At 38.9% G+C, this 24791-nt stretch overlaps 2 protein-coding genes and 1 pseudogene across 6 annotated transcripts in view; 1 reads left to right on the top strand and 2 right to left on the bottom strand.

The window, feature by feature from the left end:
• The window catches only part of SYNJ2 (synaptojanin 2), a 115143-nt gene extending 106494 nt beyond the window's left edge, over window positions 1–8649 (top strand). Inside the window, exons 30-32 of one of the 2 annotated variants that reach the window (XR_011075040.1) lie at window positions 2657–2775; window positions 6744–6803; window positions 8293–8649. The gene's annotated coding sequence lies outside the window, so the exon portion shown is untranslated. The remainder of the gene's footprint in view (window positions 1–2656; window positions 2776–6743; window positions 6804–8292) is intronic. The other variant, XR_011075041.1, reaches the window with a different exon arrangement.
• On the bottom strand, window positions 251–3599 carry LOC137769091 (small ribosomal subunit protein eS6-like; annotated as a pseudogene).
• A 16-nt stretch (window positions 8650–8665) lies between the features above and the next one.
• SERAC1 (serine active site containing 1) overlaps window positions 8666–24791 on the bottom strand; it is a 78848-nt gene continuing 62722 nt past the window's right edge. For 3 of the 4 annotated variants that reach the window (XM_068551720.1, XM_068551721.1, XM_068551722.1), the window contains 7 exons: window positions 17182–17332; window positions 15722–15863; window positions 14582–14676; window positions 13247–13344; window positions 11864–12046; window positions 10560–10703; window positions 8666–8853 (listed from right to left, as the gene is read on the bottom strand). In XM_068551720.1, the coding sequence (XP_068407821.1) occupies window positions 8717–8853; window positions 10560–10703; window positions 11864–12046; window positions 13247–13344; window positions 14582–14676; window positions 15722–15863; window positions 17182–17332 (950 nt within the window). In that variant the 3' untranslated portion in view covers window positions 8666–8716. Of the gene's footprint in view, window positions 8854–10362; window positions 10704–11863; window positions 12047–13246; window positions 13345–14581; window positions 14677–15721; window positions 15864–17181; window positions 17333–24791 lie in introns of those variants that run through there. The other variant, XM_068551719.1, reaches the window with a different exon arrangement.

Raw genomic sequence — 24791 nt, 5'->3', positions numbered from 1 at the left:
GAATACTTCCCACTAGTTAACTAACACATCAATCACCTCACACATTTTTTCTTTTCTAACTTTTTTGATAAGAACATTTAAGTTTTATATTCCACTAATTTCAATTATACAATAGAATATAGTGTTATCAACAATAGCCACCATTTCACCATGTTTTACATTAGATCCTCAGACCTTATTCAACTTTAAAGTTTTGTACCCTTTTATGAACCTCTCCCCATTTCCCATCCCGCCCCTCACCCAGGCCCTGGCAACCACTCTTTCTGTTTCTATGTGTTTGACTTTTTTTTTTTTTTCCAGATTCCACATATAAGTGATAATATGCAGTATTTGTCTTTCTCTGTCTGGCTTATTTCACTTAGCACAATGCTCTCAAGGTCCAACCATGTTGCAAATGGCAGGGTTTCCTTTTTTCTCATGGCTGAATAATATTCCACTGTATGTATATACTACACCTTCTTTATCCCTTCATCCATTGATGGACACTTAGGTTCCATACCTTGGCTATTGTGAATAATGTAGCAATGAACATGGGAGTGCAGATATCTGTTCAATATCCTGTTTGCATTTCCTTTGGATATATGCCCAGAAGTGGAATTGCTGAATCGTATGGTAGTTCTTTTTTAATTTTTTGAGGAACCTCCATACTGTTTTCCATAGTGGCTGCAACAATTTACATTCCCACCAACAGTGTGCAGGGTTCCCTTTTCTCTACATCCTTACCAACACTTGATATCCTTTGTCTTTTTGATGATTACCATTCTAACAGATGTATTGGGGTATCTCATTGTGGTTTTGATTTGCATTTGCTTGATGATTAGTGATGTTAAGCACTTTTTCATGTACCTGTTGGCCACTGTATATCTTGTTTGGAAAAATATTCAGTTCCTCTGCTCATTTTTAAATCATATTTTTTGATTTTTGCTATTGAGTTGAATGAGTTCTTTATATTTTTAAAATATTAACCCCTTATCAAATGTAAGATTTGCAATTATTTTCTCCCATTCTGTAGGTTGCCTTTTCATTTTGTTGATGGTTCCTTTTGCTGCGCAGAAGCTTTTTAGTTTGATGTAGTCCTACTTGCTTATTTTTGTTTTTGTTGCCTTTGTTTTTATGGTCAAATCTAAAAAATCATTGCCAAGACTGGTGTCAAGGGGCTTTACCTTTGTTCCCTTCTAGGAGTTTTATGGTTTCCAGTCTTAAGTTCAAGTCTTTAATCCATTTTTAGTTGATTTTTATGTATGGTGTAAGATAGTGGTCCAGTTTTATTCTTTTGCATGTGGCTGTCCAGTTTTCCCAACCATCCTCTTCCCACTGTGTATTCTTGGCTCCTTTGTCATAAATTAATTGACCATATGTGCATGAGTTTGTTTCTGTGCTCTATATTCTGTTCCATTGATCTATTGTCTGTTTTTATGCCAAACCACTGTGTTTTGATTACTATAGCTTTGAAATGTAGTTTGAAATAAGGAAGAGTGATGCCTCCAGCTTTTTCTTTTTCAAAATTGCTATGGCTATTCAGGGTCTTTTGTGGTTCCATACAATTTTTTTCTGATGTCTGATCTTATTTGTTACTCTTAGAACATTGCATTTTTGACTGGACTCAAGACTTAGAGGTCAAAACTCTCAGAGACATCAGCCTCCATCTCTTGGCAATCTGTTCCTGGCGTTTTGCTTTGGCTTCCTTCATTCTCTTGGCCAAAGGCATAGCATATTCTGCAGCCTCTTCCTTATTTTCCTTAGTACACTGTTTCCTCAGAGCAATACACCAATGTGTGTGTTGCACAACATGTGGAGTAACAAGACACTGAATCTTGGGTGCTTTGGTCCCAGGTTTCTCACCTTCTTTGTTTAAGGGCTTTCTCTCAACATATGGGCAAACGCTATCGTCTTTAGAGAGACTGAAAAGTTTCTGGATTCCACCAACTCTTTTGGGCCCCAGGTGACAAGGCACAGTAGTATTAATGAGTCCAGGAATATCCTTCTCCCCATTTGTTTATGATGACCAAATTGAGAACACTCAGACTGACAACTGCAGTGCAACCCTGTACAGATCTGTGCTTTCTTTCTCCAGTCCTCCTTGATCTGTAATAGGAATGCCTCTTACTTAGTAGCAGGCAGACATGGCCATGGGTCAATGTATGACGGGGCTACATCCTGATAAATCCATCGTGAATTAAAAATATTGTAATTTGAAAATGCATTTAAAACACGTAACCTGCTGAAAATCATAGCTTAGCCTAGCCTACCTTATATGTGCTCACAACACCTACATTAGCCTACAGTTGGGCAAAATCATCTAACACAAAGCCTATGTTATAATAAAGTGTTGAATATCTCATGTAATTTATGGAATACTGGAAGTGAAAAACAGAATGATTGTATGGGTACAGAACGGTTTTAAGTGTATCAGTTGTTTACCCTAGTGATCATGTGGCTGATAAGAGAGTATCGTACCATATATTGGTAGCCCAGGAAAAGATCAAAATTTGAAGTACGGTTTCTACTGAATGCACACCACTTTTGCACCATCATAAAATCAAAAAATCATTAAGTTGAACCATTGTAAGTTGGGGACCATCTATATTTACATTTACTAGTGCGATTTATGCTTTCATATGTTTTCCTGTTACTAAATAGTGTCCTTTCATTTCAGCATGAAGAAGTCCCTTTAACATTCCTTGTAAGTCTGGTCTGGTAGTGATGAACTCCTTCAGCTTTTGCTTGTCTGAAAAACTCCATCCCTTCTTCCGCTCTGAAGAACAGTTTTGCCAGGTAGAGTATTCTTGGTTTCTTTCAGCACTTGTAATATATTGTGTCACTCCTCTCTGGCCTGCAAAAGTTCTGCAAAATATCTGCTGGTAGTCTTATGGGGTCCTCTTGTACATAACAAGTTGTTTTTCTCTTGCTGCTTTTAAGATTCTCTCCTTGTTTTGACCGCTTAATTATAATGTGTCTCAGTGTGGGGCTCTTTTTTTTTTTATTGGCCCTGCCGTGCAGCTTGTGGGATCTTAGTTCCCTGACCAGGGATCGAACCTGTGCCCCATGCAGTGGCAGCACGGAGTCTTAACCACTAGACTGCCAGGGAATTCCCTGGGGCTTTGTTTTTTTGTTTTTCTAAAAATTTTTATTGGAGTATAGTTGATTTACAATGTTGTGTTAGTTTCCAGTGTACAGCAAAGTTTGTGGGGCGCTTTGAATTCATCTTATTTGGAACCCTTTGGGATTCCTGCTAAGGAAAGATTTTTACCCTTTATTTCTTTGAATAAGCTTTCTGACCCTTTTTTCTCTCTTCTCCTTCTGGAACCTCTATAATGCAAGTATCAAGTCTGCTTGATGGTATCCCATAGGTCCCTTAAGCTGTCTTCACTCTTTTTCATTCTTTTTTTTTTTTTTTTTGTCCTCTGGATGCATTCCACTGCCCTTTTTTTGTGTTTGCTGATCCTTTCTTCCCCATGATCTGGTCTGCCATTGAACCCCTCTATTACATTTTTTAGCTCAGTATTCTTCAGCTCTGTGATTTCTGATTGATTCTTTCTTATATTTTCTCTGTTTTGGCTGAAATTCTCACATTATTCATGCATTACTCTCCTGACCATGGTGAGCATCTTTATGACCATTATTTGGAACTTATTTATCTCCATTTCATTAAGGTCTGTTTTTGGAGTTTCATCTTATTCTTTTGTTTGCAACATATTCCTCTGTTTCTTCATTTTCCTTGACTCTCTGTGTTGTCTTCTGTGCATTAGATAAAATAGCCACCTCTCCCAGTCTTTTTGTTTTGGGGGGGGGGTCTTCATTACATGCAGGCTTTCTCTAGTTGTGGTGAGTGGGGGCTACTCCTCGTTGCAGTGCACGGGCTTCTCATTGCACTGGCTTCTCTTGTTGTGGAGCACGGGCTCTAGGCGCGCAGGCTTCAGTAGTTGCAGCATATGGGCTTCAGTAGTTGCGGCATGTGGGCTCTAGGGCGCATGGGCTTCAGTAGTTGTGGCACACGGGCCCTAGAGCACGTGGGCTTCAGTAGTTGTGGCACGCGGGCTCTAGGGCACGGGCTCAGTAGTTGCGGCACACAGGCCCAGTAGTTGTGGCACGTGGGCCCTAGAGTACACAGGCTCTAGGGTGCGTGGGCTCAGTAGTTGTGGCACATGGGCTCAGTAGTTTTGGCTTGCAGGCTCTAGAGTGCAGGCTCAGTAATTGTGGCGCATGGGCTTAGTTGCTCTGCAGCATGTGGGATCTTCCCAGACCAGGGATTGAACCCGTGTCCCCTGCACTGGCAGGCGGATTCTTAACCACTGTGCCACCTGGGAAGTCCCCAGTCTTGACAGAGTGGTCTCGTGTAGGAGATGAACCTAGGATTCAGCCCATCAAGCTCTTGGTTATCTCTCAAACTCTGTGACTGTCTGAACCGCCTTCTTTGTTTTTAGTGGCTCCCGGGAGTTGAGGTTCTGCTAAGACCTCTCAGTGTTCCAAAGGGAACATTCTCAGTCAGTACCTAGATGCAGGCTGATTGGAAACTGGACCCTCAGGCAGCAGCTTTTCAAGTATACAAATAGACCCTTTCCCGGGAAAGACTGGAAGATGGGTGTTTCTGTCTGCTCCCTCTGTGCTGAGCAATAGGGGGATGGAACTGTTTCTTTGTACAGTCCTGTGGGATCCACAAACACAAGGCTTGCTGGCCATCAGAGGCAAGTAATCAAGAGGTGCACTCCCTGGGTAACAGCCACAAAAGCCAGGGCACCAGAGATGTGTCGAAGCTCCTTCCAGGAAGACATCAGCAACCTCGAGTGGGCAAGAGGGAGAACGCAGAGACAGAACCACCAGCTTCCCTGGTCTCCAGGGAAGATCACAGTCATCCTCTAGATGTGTGCTAAAGTAGAAGCCTGACCCTCAGGCTGCAGCTTTTAAGATAAGCAAATGGGCATCTTTCAGGAAAAGGCTGGGTGATGGGCATTTCTGTCTGCTGCCCGTGTGCTGAGCCCTGGCGGGAGAGCCACTGTGAGTCCTTGCAAGCCCATTTAGAACTGTTTCTTTCTTTGCTATGGTCTTGTGGGTCTTTGTGGATGCAAGCCCTGTTCGCTTTCAAAGCTAGGTGTTTTGGTGGGGGTCCATCCTTCAGGTGGAAGACTTGAAAGTTGGGGCACTGGATGTTGGGCCCAAACCCTTCACTCCTCAGGCAGAAGCTGGGAGTTGTGTGTTCCCTTCTGATTGTACCTCACTGTGCCAAGGGTGAGATTTATGGTGACAGTATTGTCTCAGTCTTTCTTATCCATTTCAACATGGGCATTTTCTCGTTCACCCAATGTGTAAGAGTTGCTCAGCTAGTTTCTGAACTTCTCTCTGAGGGAACTGTTCCGTGTGTAGCTGTAGATTTGGTGTCTGTGCAGCAGGCGAGTTCAGGAGCCTCCTATGTCACCATCCTGGTCCAGAACTCGCAAAAATGTTTTCATCTGGTAATCCCAGATGTCAAAATATTCTAAAACCTATCTATCTAGATGTATACATACCCAAAGCTTTTTATGCTCAGAGATTACATTCATATCCAGCACTCTCTAATGATCCTAGGAATCAGTGCGTATCCAGCTTTCATTATAAATTAGCTTTAACAATCCTGAAATAGTTTGGACTAAATTAAAAATCAAAGGTTCTAGTAAGCTTAGTGTTTCCAAACTTTGGAACCAGGTGTTGAATTCCATGATACTGTTTCTAAACTCCAAGGCCAAGCTAAAAGCGGATTAAGAACTGGAATTTTTACAAGAATGGCTTTTTCTAAATTTGGAAACTTCTTGGATATTAAGCTGCCTTTTTATATCTTCTGCTTTATTAAGGCAATTTATAATTATACAATAAATTTCTAATAGATTTTAAGTGATTAGCTTTGGGGAGTGTTCAACATCTAATATAAGGGCAGAATTAGTTGTACTGAGTACATTAAAATGCATTTATTGAACATGTTTAAATTTTTTTCATGGACATAATTTTTATACCAAATGTCAATAAAAGCCAAACCATACATTAACATATTTAATATTACAAAGAGATGAAAATTCAGGAGGGTATGCCTAAAAGTCAAATTTTAGGAATTAGAAATAATTTGAGGGGCACTGTAAATTATGAGCCAAGCTCAAAAGAGATAATGCACGTCACTCTGTGACTGTGCTGTCTTTCTCAACAACAGGAAACCAGTGCTGGCATCCACTACCCTGGGCGCCCCAACCTGAGCAGAGGGCCGCGTCCTCCACCATATTATGCCTGTTGCTGTGATCTTGGGTGAATGGTTGAGATGGAGTCAAGAAGGGCATCGTGATCCTCCGTTTGTAGTCTGACTCTCTCTGTGGTGACATTTAAACACTGGAGTAAAGGGGGGACTCGGTGCCCTCAACTTTTAGGATTGACAACGTAATCAGAAAGAAGTGAAGGGCTTATAGATAAGGATAATTAATTTTTCATCTGAATTTTATTTACAGCTTGCTCTCAGTAGTCTGCTAACACCTGTATTCTGTTTATTTCCTTCCTGGATAGATCATTTAAAGAGACTTTTCCCATGAGGGGAAAGGTAATAGGAAGCTTCATTTGAAATTTTTTCCAGAAAGGATATTTAAACAAGGCTGATTGAACTAGGTGAACCATTTTATTGATGGTCTAAGTTTAAAACTATTTCAAATGTATATGTTTTCATACTTTGTGTTCTTAGAGTTTTTCAGGTGATGATTATTTTTAAAACATTATTGACTTAAATCTTACAGGACTGATGAAGTGAATCTGTATACATCATATCCATTTCATAAACAGAATGAACAGAAATGGTAAGTGACTTGCCTGAAAAGCTATAGTCATTCAGAAGTACACTGGATCTCTCTCCCAGACCTTATTTTTAAAGCACAGCTATAATGGCTATATTGAGATTTTATGAAGTGGGGTTTCATTTCATTACTCTAAGTTATTATGAACAGATGTTCCAGCCATGGTTCATGGAAAACAGAAAAAGAAAACGAACCAAACCTATCTACCCGCCCCCCACACGTGATCCCATTAAGCTAGAGTTTATTGTTGATAGCTAACTAGCATACTCTACGGCTACGTAACAAAACAGGTAGTTAAGTCACTTGTTAGGTTTTTGCATAATTAAACAATTAGATGTTGTTAAGGTTCACTGATGCCCCCAGTCAGATGCTGTAATCGTTTTAGCTTTGACTATCCCATTCTACAAATGTCCATCATTTTCAAAATGGTAGACATTAAGCTTAACATGACCCAGCAATTCCACTCCTAGTATATACCCAAGAGAATGGAAAACATGTCCACACAAAAACTTGTACATGAATGTTAACAGCAGCATTATTCATAACAGCCCCAACATTGAAAGAACCTAAATGTCCCTCAACTGATGAATGGATAAACAAATGTGGTACATCCATACAATGGAATATTATTTGGCCATAAAAAGGAACGAAGTCCTACTACATGTACACATGCTACACCATGGATGAACCTTCAAAACATTATGCTAAGAGAAAGAAGCCAGACAGACACAGAAGGCCACGTATTGTAATTTTTTAAAAACTTGTCATTTATATGAAATGTCCATAATAGGCAAATCCATAGAGACAGAAAGAAGATTAGTGTTTACCAGGGGCTGGGGGAGAGGAGAGGAGGAGTGATTGCTAATGGGTGTGGGGTTATCTGGAGGGATGATGAAATGTTCCGAAATTAGATAGTGGTGATGGTTGCACAACTCTGTAAACACACTGAAAATCAATGAGCTGTGCATTTAAAAGGGTGAATTTTATGGTATGTGAATTATATCTATCTCAATAATGCTGTTATTTAAAAAAAAAAAGTCATCAGTATGATTTCCTATTTCTCACATACTGGAGACCAATTAATACCATTTCCTAATGAGCAAGAAATAATGGTATACTTTATTTAGCTATAAAGAATCTGAGAATCTTGATATTAAGTACTGCTAATATATATATAATGGCTTAGAATAGTTTTATTTCACACTCTGATCAATAATGGATTATTCTTATCTGGGAAAAATTAAAAGTTTAGGTAGCTACAGTCTGGAAAGAATTATTATAGGCTAGAAATTTTTTAAAAAGAGAAATATTTGTTCTCAGCAACATGAAAATAAAAACTTACAAGGAAATGACCCATGGATGACAAGGCGTGTAACAAAGCTAACATGTTACACAAAGGTTTACACTGACAAGTTTTAAAAACTTACAGCACATGGAAACCCTGACCCAAAACAGAGTCTTTATGTTCAAGTTCATTCTCTCTCCATTTTAGGTACCCTCCAACAGGCATTTCTGTGGTAAACTGGTGACGGCTCTCCCTGCAGAAGCCATCAGTGCTGCACCCAGCATGAGCCAGGGACAGTCACAGATGACAGAAGTCACAGATCACATCCTTTAGCCACAGCAGCTTGCTCCCTATCAATCAATCAATCACCAGGGGCAACATTGCAAAACATAAACTGGCACATATGGAAGAAGTTTTTTAAATCAGAAGAATCCAGTCTAGCCCTTCTTTCTTTGATTGCCACTAATGGGTTTGTGTTTTACAGAACAATATTCTGTTGCCTGCAACATACTCCAGGCCACATTAATGCCATAATGACTACATTTGCATGATTGCGTAGAGCTTAAAAAGAGAGAACACCACGTTTCTTGCACTGTATTCATGTGTGAAAACAAACAGAAGAAGACAATTGTCAGTTTTCCAGGTCTTTGGCTAAAGTGTCACAGATGAATTGTAAGGTACGTTGGTACAAAAAAGCATCCTTTTTCTTCGGCTTACAAATGTTCAAATGGTTAACGTCCACAGGAATTAGATCTCCAATGCCTAGATCTGAAGAAAACAAAAATGTCAATAAAATTTAGGTAAAATATAAGCTGCCCCCTGTCAACAGTGAAAGAGGCCAAATGGGTAGTTGTAAATGTTGATTTGGTTGTGATAGAGAACCTCTTTTAAGGGATAAAGGAACTTAAAGTTTGACTGTAACTAAACTGCATTTGACTAATCACGTGAGAATGGAGTCTCAGTAGGTGTAATTATAAAATTTTATGCTTTTCTCATAAAGTGTGTGTGTGTGCTGCCTACTTCCTAATTCAATAGTGAACAGAGCCTGAGCACTGTCACCTTCAAAACGTTTACACACTGCAGGTTATTACTAAGTTATTCCACACTTCTCTGAACCACTTCTATTTCTAGAGCTAATATTAGAAACTTGATAATGAGCTCCCATGCCCTGATGAAACGAATGGGAACGTCTCACATGGAATCCCTTCTATACCCAACCCTCCATGCTCACTCTACCAGGGAAGGAGATGATGTGGTGCTTGAGAGATCTGGTTGAGTTTTTGATCTTTCAGCCTAACTAAGTCCACCTAGATGGAAGTGACAGGAGGTACTAGTGAGGCCAGCCAGGTGAGGAAGTGCACCTGGTGGTTATGAAGGCAGACAGGCCACCTGGTGACACAGAAGAAGGGGTGGACAGAATTATGACAAGGCTATGTCACTATCAGCAGCTGGTCCACAATATTAATTTTGCTTTAAGCTCCCAAAGTCATCTTTAAAAAAAGAAAACTGGCCACTGTTCTTTGAACTCTTCAGGTTCTTCAACTACCAAACAGCAATTCCTCACCCTATGGCATATTGCTTTAAGGTAAAGTCTCTTCACGTTCCACTATAGGATATCAAGCCTTTTTCATTTTATATAGATAATAAATAATGAAGTAGGACAAAACTTTTGTTATGCAGACAGAAGAACCATCTGGCAGGCGCTCCAGATACGCACCATGCCTGGCTGCCAGGAGCTCTCAGTAATGGCAGAGTGCTACCAGGACAGCACCTGACCCAGCCCCCGAAGTGATCAGAAAAGGGTCTGACAAGCAAACTAAAGAGTTAGTTAGTTAGCCAGGTGAGGGGAAAGCATTTCAGGGAGTGAAACGTATGGGCTATTTACTGTGCTCAGAGTAACACAGGAGGCTATAAGGAGAACTGAGATTTGGGCCCTGCCCTCAAAGAGCCTACAGTAGACTACAGTGCTCTACAGTAGCAGGTGTTGGTCATGTCCCTCAGTCCCAGGATTAGGAAGAGACTGAACTTGAACACTAGTTTTTTCCTTCAGAATCTTTGTTGCTTGAATATCCCCCATGTATCTTCCAGTTATTTACTAAGCTTCCACACCTGTAGCTGATTTCTTTAAGGTTCCTGCAGGCAGCTACCAATCTGTTAAATGAAATGCTCCTTTTAATCTAGCTGATAGAAAAGCTCTGTATTCTTACCTTAATGCAGCAGATTTCACTGTTGAGAGCTAACGCAGAGTTAGCCAATTAACCTTTGCTGTCTAATCAGTTAAATAAGAGGAGGGAAGGGGAATGCCAAGGTTAAACGTTTGCAGAGAAGTTTTAATCTATGGCTTAAAAGGATAACAGAATCTAAATCTTCATAGAACTGTCTCCTAAAACTGAGAAACTGGATATAAAAGTTGACGTTTATGATTACCACCAACCAGAAAACTAAGGACAAACAAGTTTCAAAAGAGTGAATACCTGCTGATTCCAGGGGCACCACGTGGAGTTTAATCATGCTACCAATGTAGGTTGGTAGTGTTTCTACAAAACTCAGCACCTGGAAGTTTTTATCTTTTGCAAACTCCAGAAAGTCATCCTGTAGTGTTTTAAGTGCAGGAGAATCTGTAAAATTATAGAGAGCGAGATTGTAACAAGTTCTGTTTATCTAGTTCATAATAAAATGCATCAACCTTCCAAATTTAGAGAGGAAATTAGGGTTCTGATTCAAGACGGTGGCTTGTTTATTTTCTCTTCTTCCTAAGAAGCCATTAAGATGAGAGAAAAGGGCTAAAACCAATCCAGAACTTAGAGGCCAGTGTCAGCGGGAGAGTTTTCTCACACTGCTGGCTGACCAGAAGCAGTACCCAGGGCAGTTTGGTGTGTGGGACTGAGGGGGGTCCCCTGGTGTGCTGGCTGGCACTTCCACATCCACTCTGAAGCACAGCCTCCCATCAACAGAGCCTGTCTATAATCACAGAGCACCCATCCCCTTCCTGTCCCCCATCCTCAAGTATCAAAGGGTGACCAAGAAGCACCAGGTCTTAGAGGAAAGCCTACCACCTAAGAGAGACAGACCAGGTGAGCAAACAGAAAACCTGGGCACAGAAGACACTTTTTTAAAAAAAACCCTCTAATTAGTATCTTTAGAATGATTTCAAAAGAAAATGGATCACAGAACAAGAAAGAGCTTGTGGAAGATAAAATGTGACTGCAACAAAATCAAATTCAACAAAAGGTTTGAAGATAAAGTCCAATTACTCTCCATAAAGCAGAAAAAAGAACATATGAGCAAAAAGACAATGAAAGCTCAAGCCAGAGGTACCAAAATTCTGATTAACAGGTGTTCCAGAGAAAGAGAAGATGCTTATTAACCCCAAACAAATATAGTGCTTTATAATTAATATGAATATCTTTAAAGCTCGTGTATATTTTAACAGTTGATGATTTTCCAAACTTGTGGAAAAGAGCAGTTCTTTGGTAATTTGGAATAACACAATGCAAAACATTATGTAACTTTTAAAATTTTAACTATTTAAGATAGTGTTAAAATTATTGTTATATTTCTTAAGCCGGTAATGGCTTAAGAACAAAAAGGGAACGTATCAAAGAAAAATTAACCCCAAACTAAAAAGTTTCCATGATAGTCTAAACACAATTGATGTACAAATAGTAAAATGAGGTAATACAGTCAAGTTAAAACTGTTAGTCAAGACTGTTTTCCTCCTTCTCCTGTATAACTGGTGTTAATACAATGCCAATCCCCTTTTGAAAAAAAGTATTACCCTTGCTGAGTTCTTTGACTTCCAAAGAGGGAAAGAGAAGATAGCGAATATTAACAGAGTATTCAGCCAGGTGGGATCCATGATGAGGGACGCTATAAAAAATTATTCCTCTGGTATTGTTTATAATAGTATTCATTTCTGGCTTCTTAGAGGCTTCCAACAGCATCTTTTTGACAAGAAGACCTAGCCATAGAGAAGAAAAACAATGCATAAGCTATTTTCCTTCCCTTATTAAAAAAAAAAAAAAAAAAAAGGCAAACAAGAAATACAGAAAAAGAGATGCTTTCTTTAAAAAAGTTTAAACAATAATTCTCTGTAGTCCAACAAACAGGGCCTTAAAATATTAACACTTAGTAATGCTCCCAATCCTCTAAAATATATAGCACAAGACTACTAACAGGTAAGATTCTAGAAACTCATTTGTAAAGCAGATGATGTTACATCACAGGATGCACTCTCCCAGAGAAGAGAGGCACTGCAGGTTGGGTGTCCATCAATGAAGTGCGTACGCAGCAGCCAGCCTCCCCACCTACCCACAGCAGCCCACTAACGACCACTCCATTAGGACGGTACTAATATTTAAAAAACACATAGTCTCACATATCCAACGGGGAGAAAACAAAGCTGCTGTGGGAAAATGCACCTAGGAAGGCACCTTCTTTTCTGTCCCCCAACCTGGGCTTGGAGCTGATAGGGAAACACAAAGGTAACATGGATGGTAACAGTTGGTCTCTGAGGATACAAAGGGCTACCTCCACCTTTCTCTCAGCAAAAAGCCCAGACTCAAGAGTCAGCAGTTCTGAGCATTTTATCAGATAAACTAGGCCAAGGGCTGCTGAAAGGCCCTCTGCAAGGTGGATGGTGAACATTTAGCACTGGACTGGGAGTGGGTTGGGAGAAGCACGGGTTGTGGCTTAGCAAGCAAGCCCTGGGACCAAAGAGGGGACACATGTGATCACACCGCCACTTCTGCAGGCTTGGGCGAGGGGTAAGCAGGCATGCAGGGAGCTGGGGCTGTGGGCACAGGAGCAGTGACGGACTCTGCGGTGGTTGGAGAAACAGGAAGAAAGGGGGGGGCCCTGGGACCAGCCAGGAATGCTGAGAGAGATTTATAAGTTGGGCTTACATACGCCATGGACAGCTTCTGATATTTACTCGTTATCAGGCTTATTAGTGCTTAATGGAAGCATTAAGTTGTCAAACTCATTTTCTTTTTATATGGTGTTCTACTAGTTGTCCCCTCCTAGAAAAACAAATAGCATGGAAGGAGCCATAGCCAAAAACATTAACTTAGGGGGGAAAAGGGCTACCATTAGATGAAACAGAGAGCTCGCGTGGCTGACACCTCACAATGCTGGCCTGGCAACAATGGAACATACTTACCCCCCATGCTGTGTGATACCCAAATCACTGGCCTATCCCCAACACCAGCAGCTCTGAGCTTCCTCAGAAGTTCGTTGCTCCTGAATGCGATGGACTTTCTGAACAAAATGAAAACAGCGGGTAGGACAGGAGGCTATTGATTCCCCCATCCCAATTTTGCTACCCACTTTTTAAGGCAAGATCTTTTGTTGATTGGGCCAATTCTACATGCTACATGCTGGAGTCAGGAATACCTCCATTCTCTCCCGTTGATTCCTGCAATTGCTCATTCCCCATTCCTAACTTAGTCACACTGGCATAGGTGGGAATATTTACGAAACAAGCATTGTTTAGGCATCTAATACGTATCGGGCAATTTTCACGGGTCAAACGTGGGTCTTACCCCATTGCCCCCACCACTTAGGGTGTGCGTCCCTCCTCATCAGGTGGCCTGACAAGACAAGGATCAGCGGAGACCATGCTGTCCTTGGCGAGTTCACCTGTGGAGTCAGCGGTCATTGCTGTTTAGTTCTACTTGTATTTATGTTACAAACACTAAGCTTTCATCATTTTGGTTTGTTACTTAGGAACAGCACAAAGCTATTAGAATCAGACTTCAAATAAGTAATTTTCAAACTAAAAGGGAACTTTAAAGCTGTCTGGTCTGGTAGTTTTAAACTGTGTATCTGGAGAATCCTTTCTTTGAAATAAAGGATTATGAGAGCTCCTCTGGGTGAACTGGGGAAGGAGCCCTGGGGTCTTGCCCGCTGACCCTCAGCACCATTCCTCTGGCACCTAGGTGGGGTCATTCATATATAACACTCAGTCTGATAACACAGATCAGACCAACTCCCTCCATTTGTAGACCAGACTTCCCAGACCAGTTTAATGACCTAAGATGGCTAGTGAGTCAAAGGCAGAATTCGCTACAGTCTAGGTCCTGAAGCGCAGAAATCGAGCGCTCTCTCCTGTATATACAATTGGCACATACAACGTACAAGTGACATAAGGAGGCTACATTGCTCAGCGTCTCTCTTGGCTTCCTTTAGGTGGTATGCTTGTGAACACAAAAGCCAAAAGCCTCACGTTTACTTCCAGGAATTAAGGAAACTTTGCTCTCGAATCCATGGTCCTTACTATGAGAATAGTTTTAAGTGAACCATGTTAGGAGCCCAACATTGACACTATACCTAAGCCTTATACAGTTTCATTATTTACAGCTAACTTCCTCTAGAAGGAAGAGAAAAAAGGTTAGGTGAGTTTTCCATAAGAAAATCCTGTCTGTGGCCTCAAAGATAACACCCCCCCTCCATCCCAGAGGCCCATCTGTGCCCTGGACCCTTCCCCCTCTGTTACCTTTCCACAGGGCACCTTGCTCTCCAGTCGCTAAGGCTGGTGTCATACTCCACAGATATAATTCGGAGAGCGGGACAGTCTCTTGCTAACCACGACTATGTAAAATAAAAGGTACAAAAGGGAAGATATGAATTTCCACTGTTCCACTTATTTCCTAGCAATTGAAATTCGTAACTAAAGGACTCTTGTGATACTGACAACTAGTAAAAGACCGCATTGGAGTAAAGTGTAAAGGTGACTAGAAAAATAACTCCAGCATTTTATCTTTTTATATCTCTGCTCATAAGGTGATATTGCATAAGGTCTAGGCAGGTTTCAAGAGAATATTCTCAATTTTAATCTGCCATAGCCAAAAGCAGGGCCTGTTTCTGGAGTCTAGATCAAACTGGCTTTTTGAAAGCGTTTAACAGGAAGCTGTGACCTCAGGAGAGACAGAAGAGTGTGGCGGAGGCTGGAGATGTGACCTGAGGACTCAGGTACTAATTACAGTCACAGTTCGGTCTCTGTGGACCCGAGGTTTATCGTCGTCTCCGTATTTCAGTGTCACCAGAGAAAGAGCGCCAGCCACTCTCTGCTGACCAGCCCTTGTGCAGGCGGACAAGCAGCGGTGGGGCAAAGCCCCAGGAGCTACTGATACATATTCACAGCGTCAGTGTTCACTGAGCTTCAGATAGATTTCATTCAATAAATTAATGCCAAAGTTTAGGCTCTTTAGAAGAAATAATGTCAAAGACATGCAAAGCAGAATTACTTCTTCAAAGTCTTTCTATTCTTATAATTATCAAAATCACAGAACTAGCCAGCTGTTATTAATATATTATTTATTGAATTATATATATATAGTTTTTGAATTATATTTTTCATGGAAGCGAACTATTACTGGCCCTTGCCCTTTGCCCATTTTTTACTTAACAGAATACTCTTTTAGAGTCACAGAATGTACCCTAAATTATACAACACAGAGTGATAAGCCCAGTTGTTCATGTAACATAAGTGTCCCTAAGGAAAAGAAAAACTGCATGGAAAAAAAATCCCGGTAAAAAGAGAAAAGTAAGCATGTCACCATGAGGACTCTAAAGTCCAGGGACCCAGCAGTGTGTCGGGACAGGGGTGGCCTACCAGCAGTGGCCGCCTCCTTACCTTGGGCCAACATGTTGTATACTTGCTTTCATCCTCCAAAACCTTTTCGGTTAAATTCTCATCACTGTCCTGCTGGCGCCACGTTTTGAACGCTGCTCCCATAAGGCCGTGAATAAACAGGACATCTGCTTTAATGGGCTGACTAACAGGGGAGAGGGTTTTTAAAAGAAGCAGAAAAAATGCATTATTACTTTGATAAGAATCTACACAGCACTCTCTTTGGATGGTGCTTATTTTAGCAGGTTTATATGACATAAAATAAACTTAATTAAGGCAAGCTTTATAAGCACAAGTTTGCTGAGGAGCCCTAAAGGAGTTCTGGCCAAGACATATATGCAGTGTGCTCACTGCTGTCTCTGTAAGGATGGAAACACAGCTAGGCAGGCAGACCAACCAGAATCAACTGTAACGTGCTTAATGATCAATGAAGTGACAGATGTCATAGATTACCCTCCAAAGAGTTCCATGAGAATATTACACAAATCAATAAAAGTATTTAAGAAATTAAATCATATGCTAGTGTAGTTTCGAACTCAGTATGTATGAAAAAGATTGTTTTTATCAAGGAAAATGATGTTTATCAGAAACAGAGCAAATGAGATTTTAAAGTAACATATTCTTTCTTTGTATATGACATTTAAAAAATTTGCAATAGTATATTATTTGTAAGCTATTTATAATACACAGCCAATTATGTAACACATATAAAATACATTACCATATTATTTTATTTACAAATTAGAATTAACCAGGAAATCTATTTTTCAAGTTAAAAAAAAGTTCTTGCTATTTTCTGAGGTATTAAAGTGCCTGACAAAAATCTAAGAAATGTGTAATTTTTTCATTGTGGTCCTTTCTATATTTATTGTCTTAGCAATGATACAACTGGAAATAGTGACCAGAAATAACCTTAAGAAAACAAACAAGCAAACAAAAAAAGAAATAACCTTAAGAAGGAGTATGAGTCAAATTTATTACAACTTATTCCTTCCAATACATGCTTTTATAATCTCGCCTAACCTTTCTCTAGTCCCTTGAGTTCTAGGCCCAGGCTGATTTGGTTGCCTGAATATAATAATGTCCTAGCTCCTTCTCATCGAGATCAACCTCTACAACCCTAATCAGTTAATAACTTAGATTTATATGAAAAATGTAATGAAACAAAGGAGAAATATGCATTACAGAGTTTATGTGAGACACGTTATAAAAGGTGAATGCAGCCTTCCTGAAGGTAAGCCGCTGGTATAAAATAACCCTGGTAATTTAGCTAGTTCCATACTTTCATGACAGCTTGCAATTCTTCTGAGGTTATTAGGGGCAAACTGTTTCAGTAAATTAGGTATTTGACTTATTTGTAAGGTATTTAACTTATCTAAATTATGCAGAAAGAAGTTAGAATATTAAGCCCTCGAAGCATTACGTCCCCACAGGGACAAAGCGGCTCTACCCTGCCTTCTTACCTTGTGCGGTACTGGGGGTGCAGCACGTACACGCCGTCCTGGTACTTATCTTGCACAGTCTCTCGGTCTAGATTAGCCAGGGTTCTGGCGGCATGTGAGGCCTCCATGATGTCGTGGGACTTTATTGCTTCTACCAGTATGGAAACCCAGCCTGGTGAAAAGAACATATTCCCTAAACACCAGCACTAATCCGTCTCAGACTGTTGAGAGGTTTCAGGGTGAAAATGATGGGAGGAAGGCAAACCTCAGCATCTGTCTACGAGAAAAAGCCCGACCACCACAATTACATTCTTCCCTAAGGCCCTCTGGGTCCCACAACACAATGCCATGATGTCCCCAGCCAGGTACTCCTTAGGGATCTCAACGAAGGTTAAGAGCCATTTTCTTTATTTAGAAAATCTAACAAAAGTTGTAATTACTAGAGATGAGGCCACAAATGGTAAGAAAATGTCATATTTTGCTTTAGCAAAAATTATTAAACTCAGTGAGTTAACACTAGTTATTTCATTCTGATTGGCAGTCATATTAGCAGCCCTTAATACACATGAGTAAGTTGTTTCTTAATAATGAACTTGTTTGACAGACAAAAATCTTATAAAACCTGAGGTTCAGGAAGGAAAAACATTTTTTTAAATTGAAGTATAGTTGATTTACAATGTTGTGTTAATTTCTGCGGTACAGCAAAGTGACTCAGTTATACCTACATATACATTCTTTTTAATATTCTTTTCCATTATGGTTTATCTCAGGATATTGGGTATAATTCCCTGTGCTATACAGGAGGACCTTGTTGTTTATCCATCTATACCTGACTTGTTTAATCCCTTCTCTTGTACCTGGTAACAGTCTGGAAAAACTGTTTCTTAAAGGGGGACAAAGAAATACTTTGTGCAGTACAATTTCATTTATTTTTTACGTTTTTGTTGTTTAAAACAATGTATTGCTTTATGAACATAAATATGTAGGCAAAGTTTATGTGCACACACACACACAAACCCACAAAGATCTACAAAGAGGCACCAAACTATTAAATAGTCACTGCCTCTTAGGAGGGAGCTGGGGTTGGGGAGGGCTCTGTATAAAGGTGGGTTTGATTTTTTGCTGTATCTGTGTTCTCCGAAGTATTTACAATGAGAGTCTATTCATGTATTATTTAATTTAAAATAAAACAAAATATGGGCTTTGAGGTCAGAGAGACTTGGGCTCAAATTTCTGTCCCTTGCTTACTTGCTATGGAAACTCAGTCAAGTTACGTGGCTCATTTGACCTGAAGGAAGGCTCTAATAAGTTAATCTACATAAAAACTGCCATTTCCAAGCGCAGCAGGTGCTCAATGGAGAGCAGCTTGTCCTCGTGTCATCCTCCCACTTTCTGTGGCAAAAGTGTTGAGAATCACTGTGATGACAGGAGGCCATTATTTAATAATCCAAAAGAAATTTCAGACCCAATAATTCTTTAACAATATTCTAATTTGTAATATTAGAAAATCCCTCTTAAAAATCTGTTATAGAATGCTTTATAATAATTAATGTTTTAAAATTCTACCTACAGAGATATACAAGTATGTTATTGGTATGTACAAAAATATGGCTTTATTTTTAATGGAGTCACAAGAAAGGAAACAGAAGAGAAAGCATGGCACAAGCCATTTCTACAGTATTTTTTAGTTGGCAAAGTATTTTTACAATGCCTGAGATGCTTCACCTAATGCTCCTTGGAAAACTTGTGTCTTTCTTAAATATTTACTGTTTTTTAATTACATAACTTCTGAATACATTTTAATTGTAAAAATAAACAAACAAAAATAGCATTTAATAATGAACATCCCACTTTAGCACTCCCATCATTTCCCAATTCCCACTTATATCCTCAGAAGTAATCAAAGTTAAAAGTCTGGTGGACACCCTTCCAAACCTTTTTAAAAATTCAGTTACATACCTATAATTTATACATATACACTATAGCTCCATGTGCTTTTTTTTTTTTTTTTTTTTTGCCTAAATGGAATTATATTATTCCTACTGGCCTGTGACTTGATTTTATACTTCAGCCATGTACACAGACCAGTTACCAATAATGAAATTGAATCAGTAATAAAAAAAAACTCCCAACAAACAAAAGTCCAGGACCAGATGGCTTCACAAGTGAATTCTACCAAACATTCAGAGAAGCATTAACACCTATCCTGCTCAATCTGTTCCAAAAATTGCAGAGGAAGGAACGCTTCTGAACTCACGCAAAAAGGCCAGCATCACCCTGATACCAAAACCAGACAAAGATATCACAAAAAAATAAAATTACAGACCAATATCACTGACGAACATAGAAGCAAAAATTCTCAACAAAATATTAGTAAGCTGAATTTGATGATACATTAAAAGGATCATACACCATGTATCAAGTGTGATTTATCCCAGGGATGCAAAGATGGTTCAGTATCTTCAAATCTATCAGTGTGATACACCACATTAACAAACTGAAGAATGAAAACAATATGATCATCATCAACATCCAGGGGACTTCCCTGGTGGTGCAGTGGTTAAGGATCCACCTGCCAGTGCAGGGGACATGGGTTCGATCCCTGGTCCAGGAAGATCCCACATGCTGCAGAGCAATTAAGCCCATGTGCCACAACTATGGAGCCTGTGCTCTAGAGCCCACAAGCCACAACTACAGAAGCCCACATGCCTAGAGACTGTGCTCCGCAACAAGAGAAGCACCACAATGAGAAGCCCATGTGCAACAAGACCCAAGGCAGCCAAAAATAAATAAAATAAATAAATTATTTAAAAAAATAAAATAATAAAAATAAAAATAATTCAACATCCATTTATGATAAAAACTCCAAAAAATGGGTATAGAGGGAACATACCTCAACATAATAAAGGCCATATATGACAAGTCCACATCTAACATACTCAATGGTGAAAAGCTGAAAGCATTTCCTCTAAGATTAGGAACAAGACAAGGATTCCTACTCTCTCCACTTTTATTCAACATAGTTTTGGAAGTCCTAGTCACACCAATCAGATAAGAAAAAGAAATAAAAGGAATTCATATTGGAAAGGAAGAAGTAAAACTGTCACTGTTTGCAGATGACTTGATACTTTATACATAAAAAAATCCTAAGGTGCCACCAAAAAAACTACAAGAGTTCAACAATGAATTCAATAAAGCTGCAGGATATGAAATTAATATACAAAAATCTGTTGCATTCTATACACTAACAATGAACTGTCAGAGAAATTAAGGATTTACCACTTACCACTTACCATTTACCACTGCATCAAAAAGTATAAAATACCTAGAAATAAACCTACCTAAGGAGGAAAAATACCTGCACTTGGAAAACTATATATAAGACACTGATGAAAGAAACTGAAGATGACACACACAGATGGAAAGATACACCGTGTTCAGGGACTGGAAGAATTCATATTGTTTAAATGACCATATTACCCAAGGCAATCTACACATTCAATCCAATCCCTATCAAAATACCAATGGCATTTTTCACAGAACTAGATCAAATAATTTAAAAATTTGTATTGAAACACAAAAGACCCTGAATAGCCAAAACAATCTTGAGAAACATAAACAGCTGGAGGAGCCATGCTCCCTGACTTCAGACTCTACTATGAAGCTACATTAATCAAAACAGTATGGTACTGGCACAAAAAGAGACATACAGATCAATGGAACAGAATAGAGAGCCCAGAAATAAACCCACACAATTATGGTCAATTAATCTATGACAAAGGAGGCAAGAATATTCAATGGAGAAAAGACAGTCTCTTCAATAAGTGGTGCTGGGAAACTGGACAGCTACATGTAAAAGGATGAAATTAGAACATTTTCTTACACCATATACAAAAATAAACTCAAAATGGATTAAAGACCTAAATGTAAGACTTGAAACCATAAAACCTCTAGAAGAAAACATAGGTGGAATACTCTTTGACATAAATCATAGCAATATTTTTTTTGGACCTGTCCCCTAAGGCAAAGGAAACAAAAGCAAAAAAAACAAACAGGACCTAATTAAACTTAAAAGCTTTTGCACAGCAAAGGAAACCATCAGCAAAACGAAAAGACAACCTACTGAATGGGAGAAAGTATTTGCAAATGATATGACCCATAAGGTGTTAATATCCAAAATATATAAACAGCTCATACAACTCAACATCAAAAAAAACAAAACAACCTGATTTAAAAATGGGCAGAAGACATACAGATAGCCAACAGGTACATGAAGCAATGCTCAACATTGGGACATGCAAATCAAAACCACAATGAGATTATCACTCCACACCTGTCAGAATGGCTACCATCAAAAAGAACACAGCTAACAAATACTGGCAGGGATGTGGAGAAAAGGGAACGCTTCTAAATTGTTGGTGGGAACGTAAATTGGTGCAGCCACTGTGAAAAACAGTATGGAGGTTCCTCAGAAACTACAAACAGAATTACCATATGACCCCACAATTCCATTCCTGGGTATATATCCAAATAAAACTAAAATACTAATTTGAAAAGATAAATGCACCCCAATGTTCATAGAAGCACTGTTTACAATAGCCAAGATATGGAAGCAACCTAAGTGTCCATCAGTAGATGACTGGGTAAAGAAGATATAGTGTGTGTGTGTGTGTGTGTGTATATATATATATATATATATATATATATATATATATATATATATATATACACACACACACACACACACAATGGAGTACTACTCAGCCATAAAAAGAACGAAATTTTGCCATTTGCAACAACATGGATGGACTTGGAGGGTATTATGCTTAGTGAAATTAGTCAGACAACAGAAAGACAAACACTGTATGATACAACAGAAAGACAAACACTGTATGATATCACTTATATGTGGCATCTAAAAAATAAACTAGCAAATGTAACAAAAAAGAAAGAGACTTACAGATACAGAGAACAAACTAGCAGTTACCAGTGGAGAGAGGGAAGGGGGGAGGGGCAAGATAGGGGTAAGGAATTAAGAGGTACAAATTACTATGTACAAAATAAATAAGCTACAAGGATATATTGTAAAGCGCAGGGAATAGAGCTGATATTTTACAATAACTATAAAGGAAGTATTATCTTTAAAAATTGTGAATTAGTATGTTGTATATCTGAAACTTATGTAACATTGTACATCAGCTACACCTCAATTAAAAAATACATTTAAAAAAGAAAGGTAAAGCACAAAGAAAATTTTTGGAAAGACATGGACAGAGTCTCAATGACCTGTGGAACAGAATCAAGAGATTTAATATACATAATTGAAGTCCCAAGAGGAAAGAAGAGAGAAAAAGGGACAAAAAAAGAATATCTAAAGATAGACAAGCTGGAAAGTTTCCAAATTTGATCAAAAACATCAACTCACAGACTCAGTCAGCTCAGTAGACCCCAAGCAAGATAAATATAAAAATAGACTAGGCACTTCATAGTCAAACTGCTGACAATCTAAAAAGAAGACAGGAAAAAAGATACATTTCATATAAGAGAAGAAAAGTGGGCATAAGAAGAGACTTCTCATCAGACAACACACACACACAGAGCATGGGGACAGAAACCTGCTCGTGGTGTCTTGGAAACATGCCCCCAAATTGCTGCTTTGTTATCAATAAAAGGTTGATGTTCGGCTTGGGTCAAAGAAAAAGGAGAGAGAGAGAGAGAATGGAATGATATTTTTTAAGTTCTGACAGAAAAAAATAACACACTGTTAACAAAGTACTCTTTATCCATGGAAAATAACCTTTCCCTGGATAATAAAATAAAGGCAAAGTCAAGACATTTTCAGAAAATGAAAGGTGACAGAATTTGTTGCCAGCAGATCCACGTCTTTAGGTTGAAGTGAAATGATATCAGATGCAAATTTAGATAGAAGTGAAGGAAGAGCGCTGTATATTATAAACATGTAAATAAAAAGTTTTCTTATATTCTTTAAATATCACTTGACTGTTAAAACAAAAATAACAACAATATATTGTGAGGTCTATAACATGTGTGGTCTATAACATATTATGGTCTATAATTATGACAATACCACAAAGGATGGCAGAGGGTATAAACTGAATTATACTGTTGTGAGACTCTCACGTTATATACAAAACGGTATAATATGAATTTAAGATAGACTACATGTAAAGGAGAAAAAAAGAAGCAAAAACCAGAGAGGGGACAAATTGCAAGAGCAAGACAACAGATACAACCAAACAATATCAATAATTACATTAGAGGTAAAGAGACAAAACACTTCAATTAAAAGGGATTATCAAGCTGAACTTTTTAAAAAAGATGCAAGTATGTGCTGTCTTAGAGATGTACTTATTTTTAGTCACAGAAAAATGAAAGCAAAAGAAGGGAAAAAGACAAAAGATATGCAATGCAAACAGCAAGCATAAAAAAAAAGCCAGTGTGGCTATTTTAATACCTGACAAAGCAGACTTGAAGAAAAGGAGTATTACCAGTGATAGAGACAATACTTAATAATACAAAAAGAACAATTCACCAGGAAGAAAAATCTGATAGAACTAAAGGGAGAAACAAATTCACAATCACAGCTGAAGAATTTAACACGTCTCAGTAATTCATAAAACTAGACAAAACTCGGTAAAGATCTGGAGAAGATTTGAATAATACGATCAACCAACTTGGTTTAACTGTAATGTATAAAACACTTCATCCAACAACTACAGAATATTCCTTCGTTTCAAGTGCACACAGAACATCCACCAAGATAGACCATAAAATGGGCCATCAAATAAGTGTCAAATCTCCAAAAACTAAAATCTTACAGGGTGTGTTCTTTGAATGCATGGAATATTAAACTAGAAATCAAAGACATACGATATCTAGAAAGCCATTAATAGTTGTAAGTTACGCAGCACACTTTTAAGTAACCCATGAGACAAAGAAGAAATCATAAGGGAAATTAGAAGATATTTCAAACTGAATAATGATGAAAATACAATATATCCAAAATTTGAGGGATGCATCTAAAGCAGGTTAGAGGAAATTTACAGCTCTAAATACCTATATTAGAAAATAACTGTAGGGCTTCCCTGGTGGCGCAGTGATTGAGAGTCTGCCTGCCAATGCAGGGGACATGGGTTCGAGCCCTGGTCTGGGAAGATCCCACATGCCGCGGAGCAACTGGGCCCGTGAGCCACAACTACTGAGCCTGCGCATCTGGAGCTCCACAACAAGAGAGGCCACGATAGTGAGAGGCCTGCGCACCACGATGAAGAGTGGCCCCCACTTGCCACAACTAGAGAAAGCCCTCACACAGAAACAAAGACCCAACACAGCCATAAATAAATAAATAAATAAATTTAAAAATGGTCCACATCAAAAAAAAAAAATCTTTAAAGAGGTGATGGGTCTAAACCCCTTCTAAATCCCTTCTCAAATATGAGCTAGCCTTAGTGACTAAATTTTAATCAATAAATTATGGCAAAACCTACTTCCAGTGCTTGATCATAAAAGGCAAAAGAGCTTATACCTGTCTCTCTCTTGGAACATCTGCCCTTGGAACCCAGCCATCAGGCTTTAAGGAAGCCCAAGGCGAGTGTTGAAAGAAGCCAATG

Source organism: Eschrichtius robustus, chromosome 9, assembly GCF_028021215.1.
Source record: "Eschrichtius robustus isolate mEscRob2 chromosome 9, mEscRob2.pri, whole genome shotgun sequence".
Classification (NCBI taxonomy): domain Eukaryota; kingdom Metazoa; phylum Chordata; class Mammalia; order Artiodactyla; family Eschrichtiidae; genus Eschrichtius; species Eschrichtius robustus.
The sequence above is the reverse complement of the archived record's forward strand: the minus strand, read 5'-3'. Positions and strand labels throughout refer to the sequence as shown.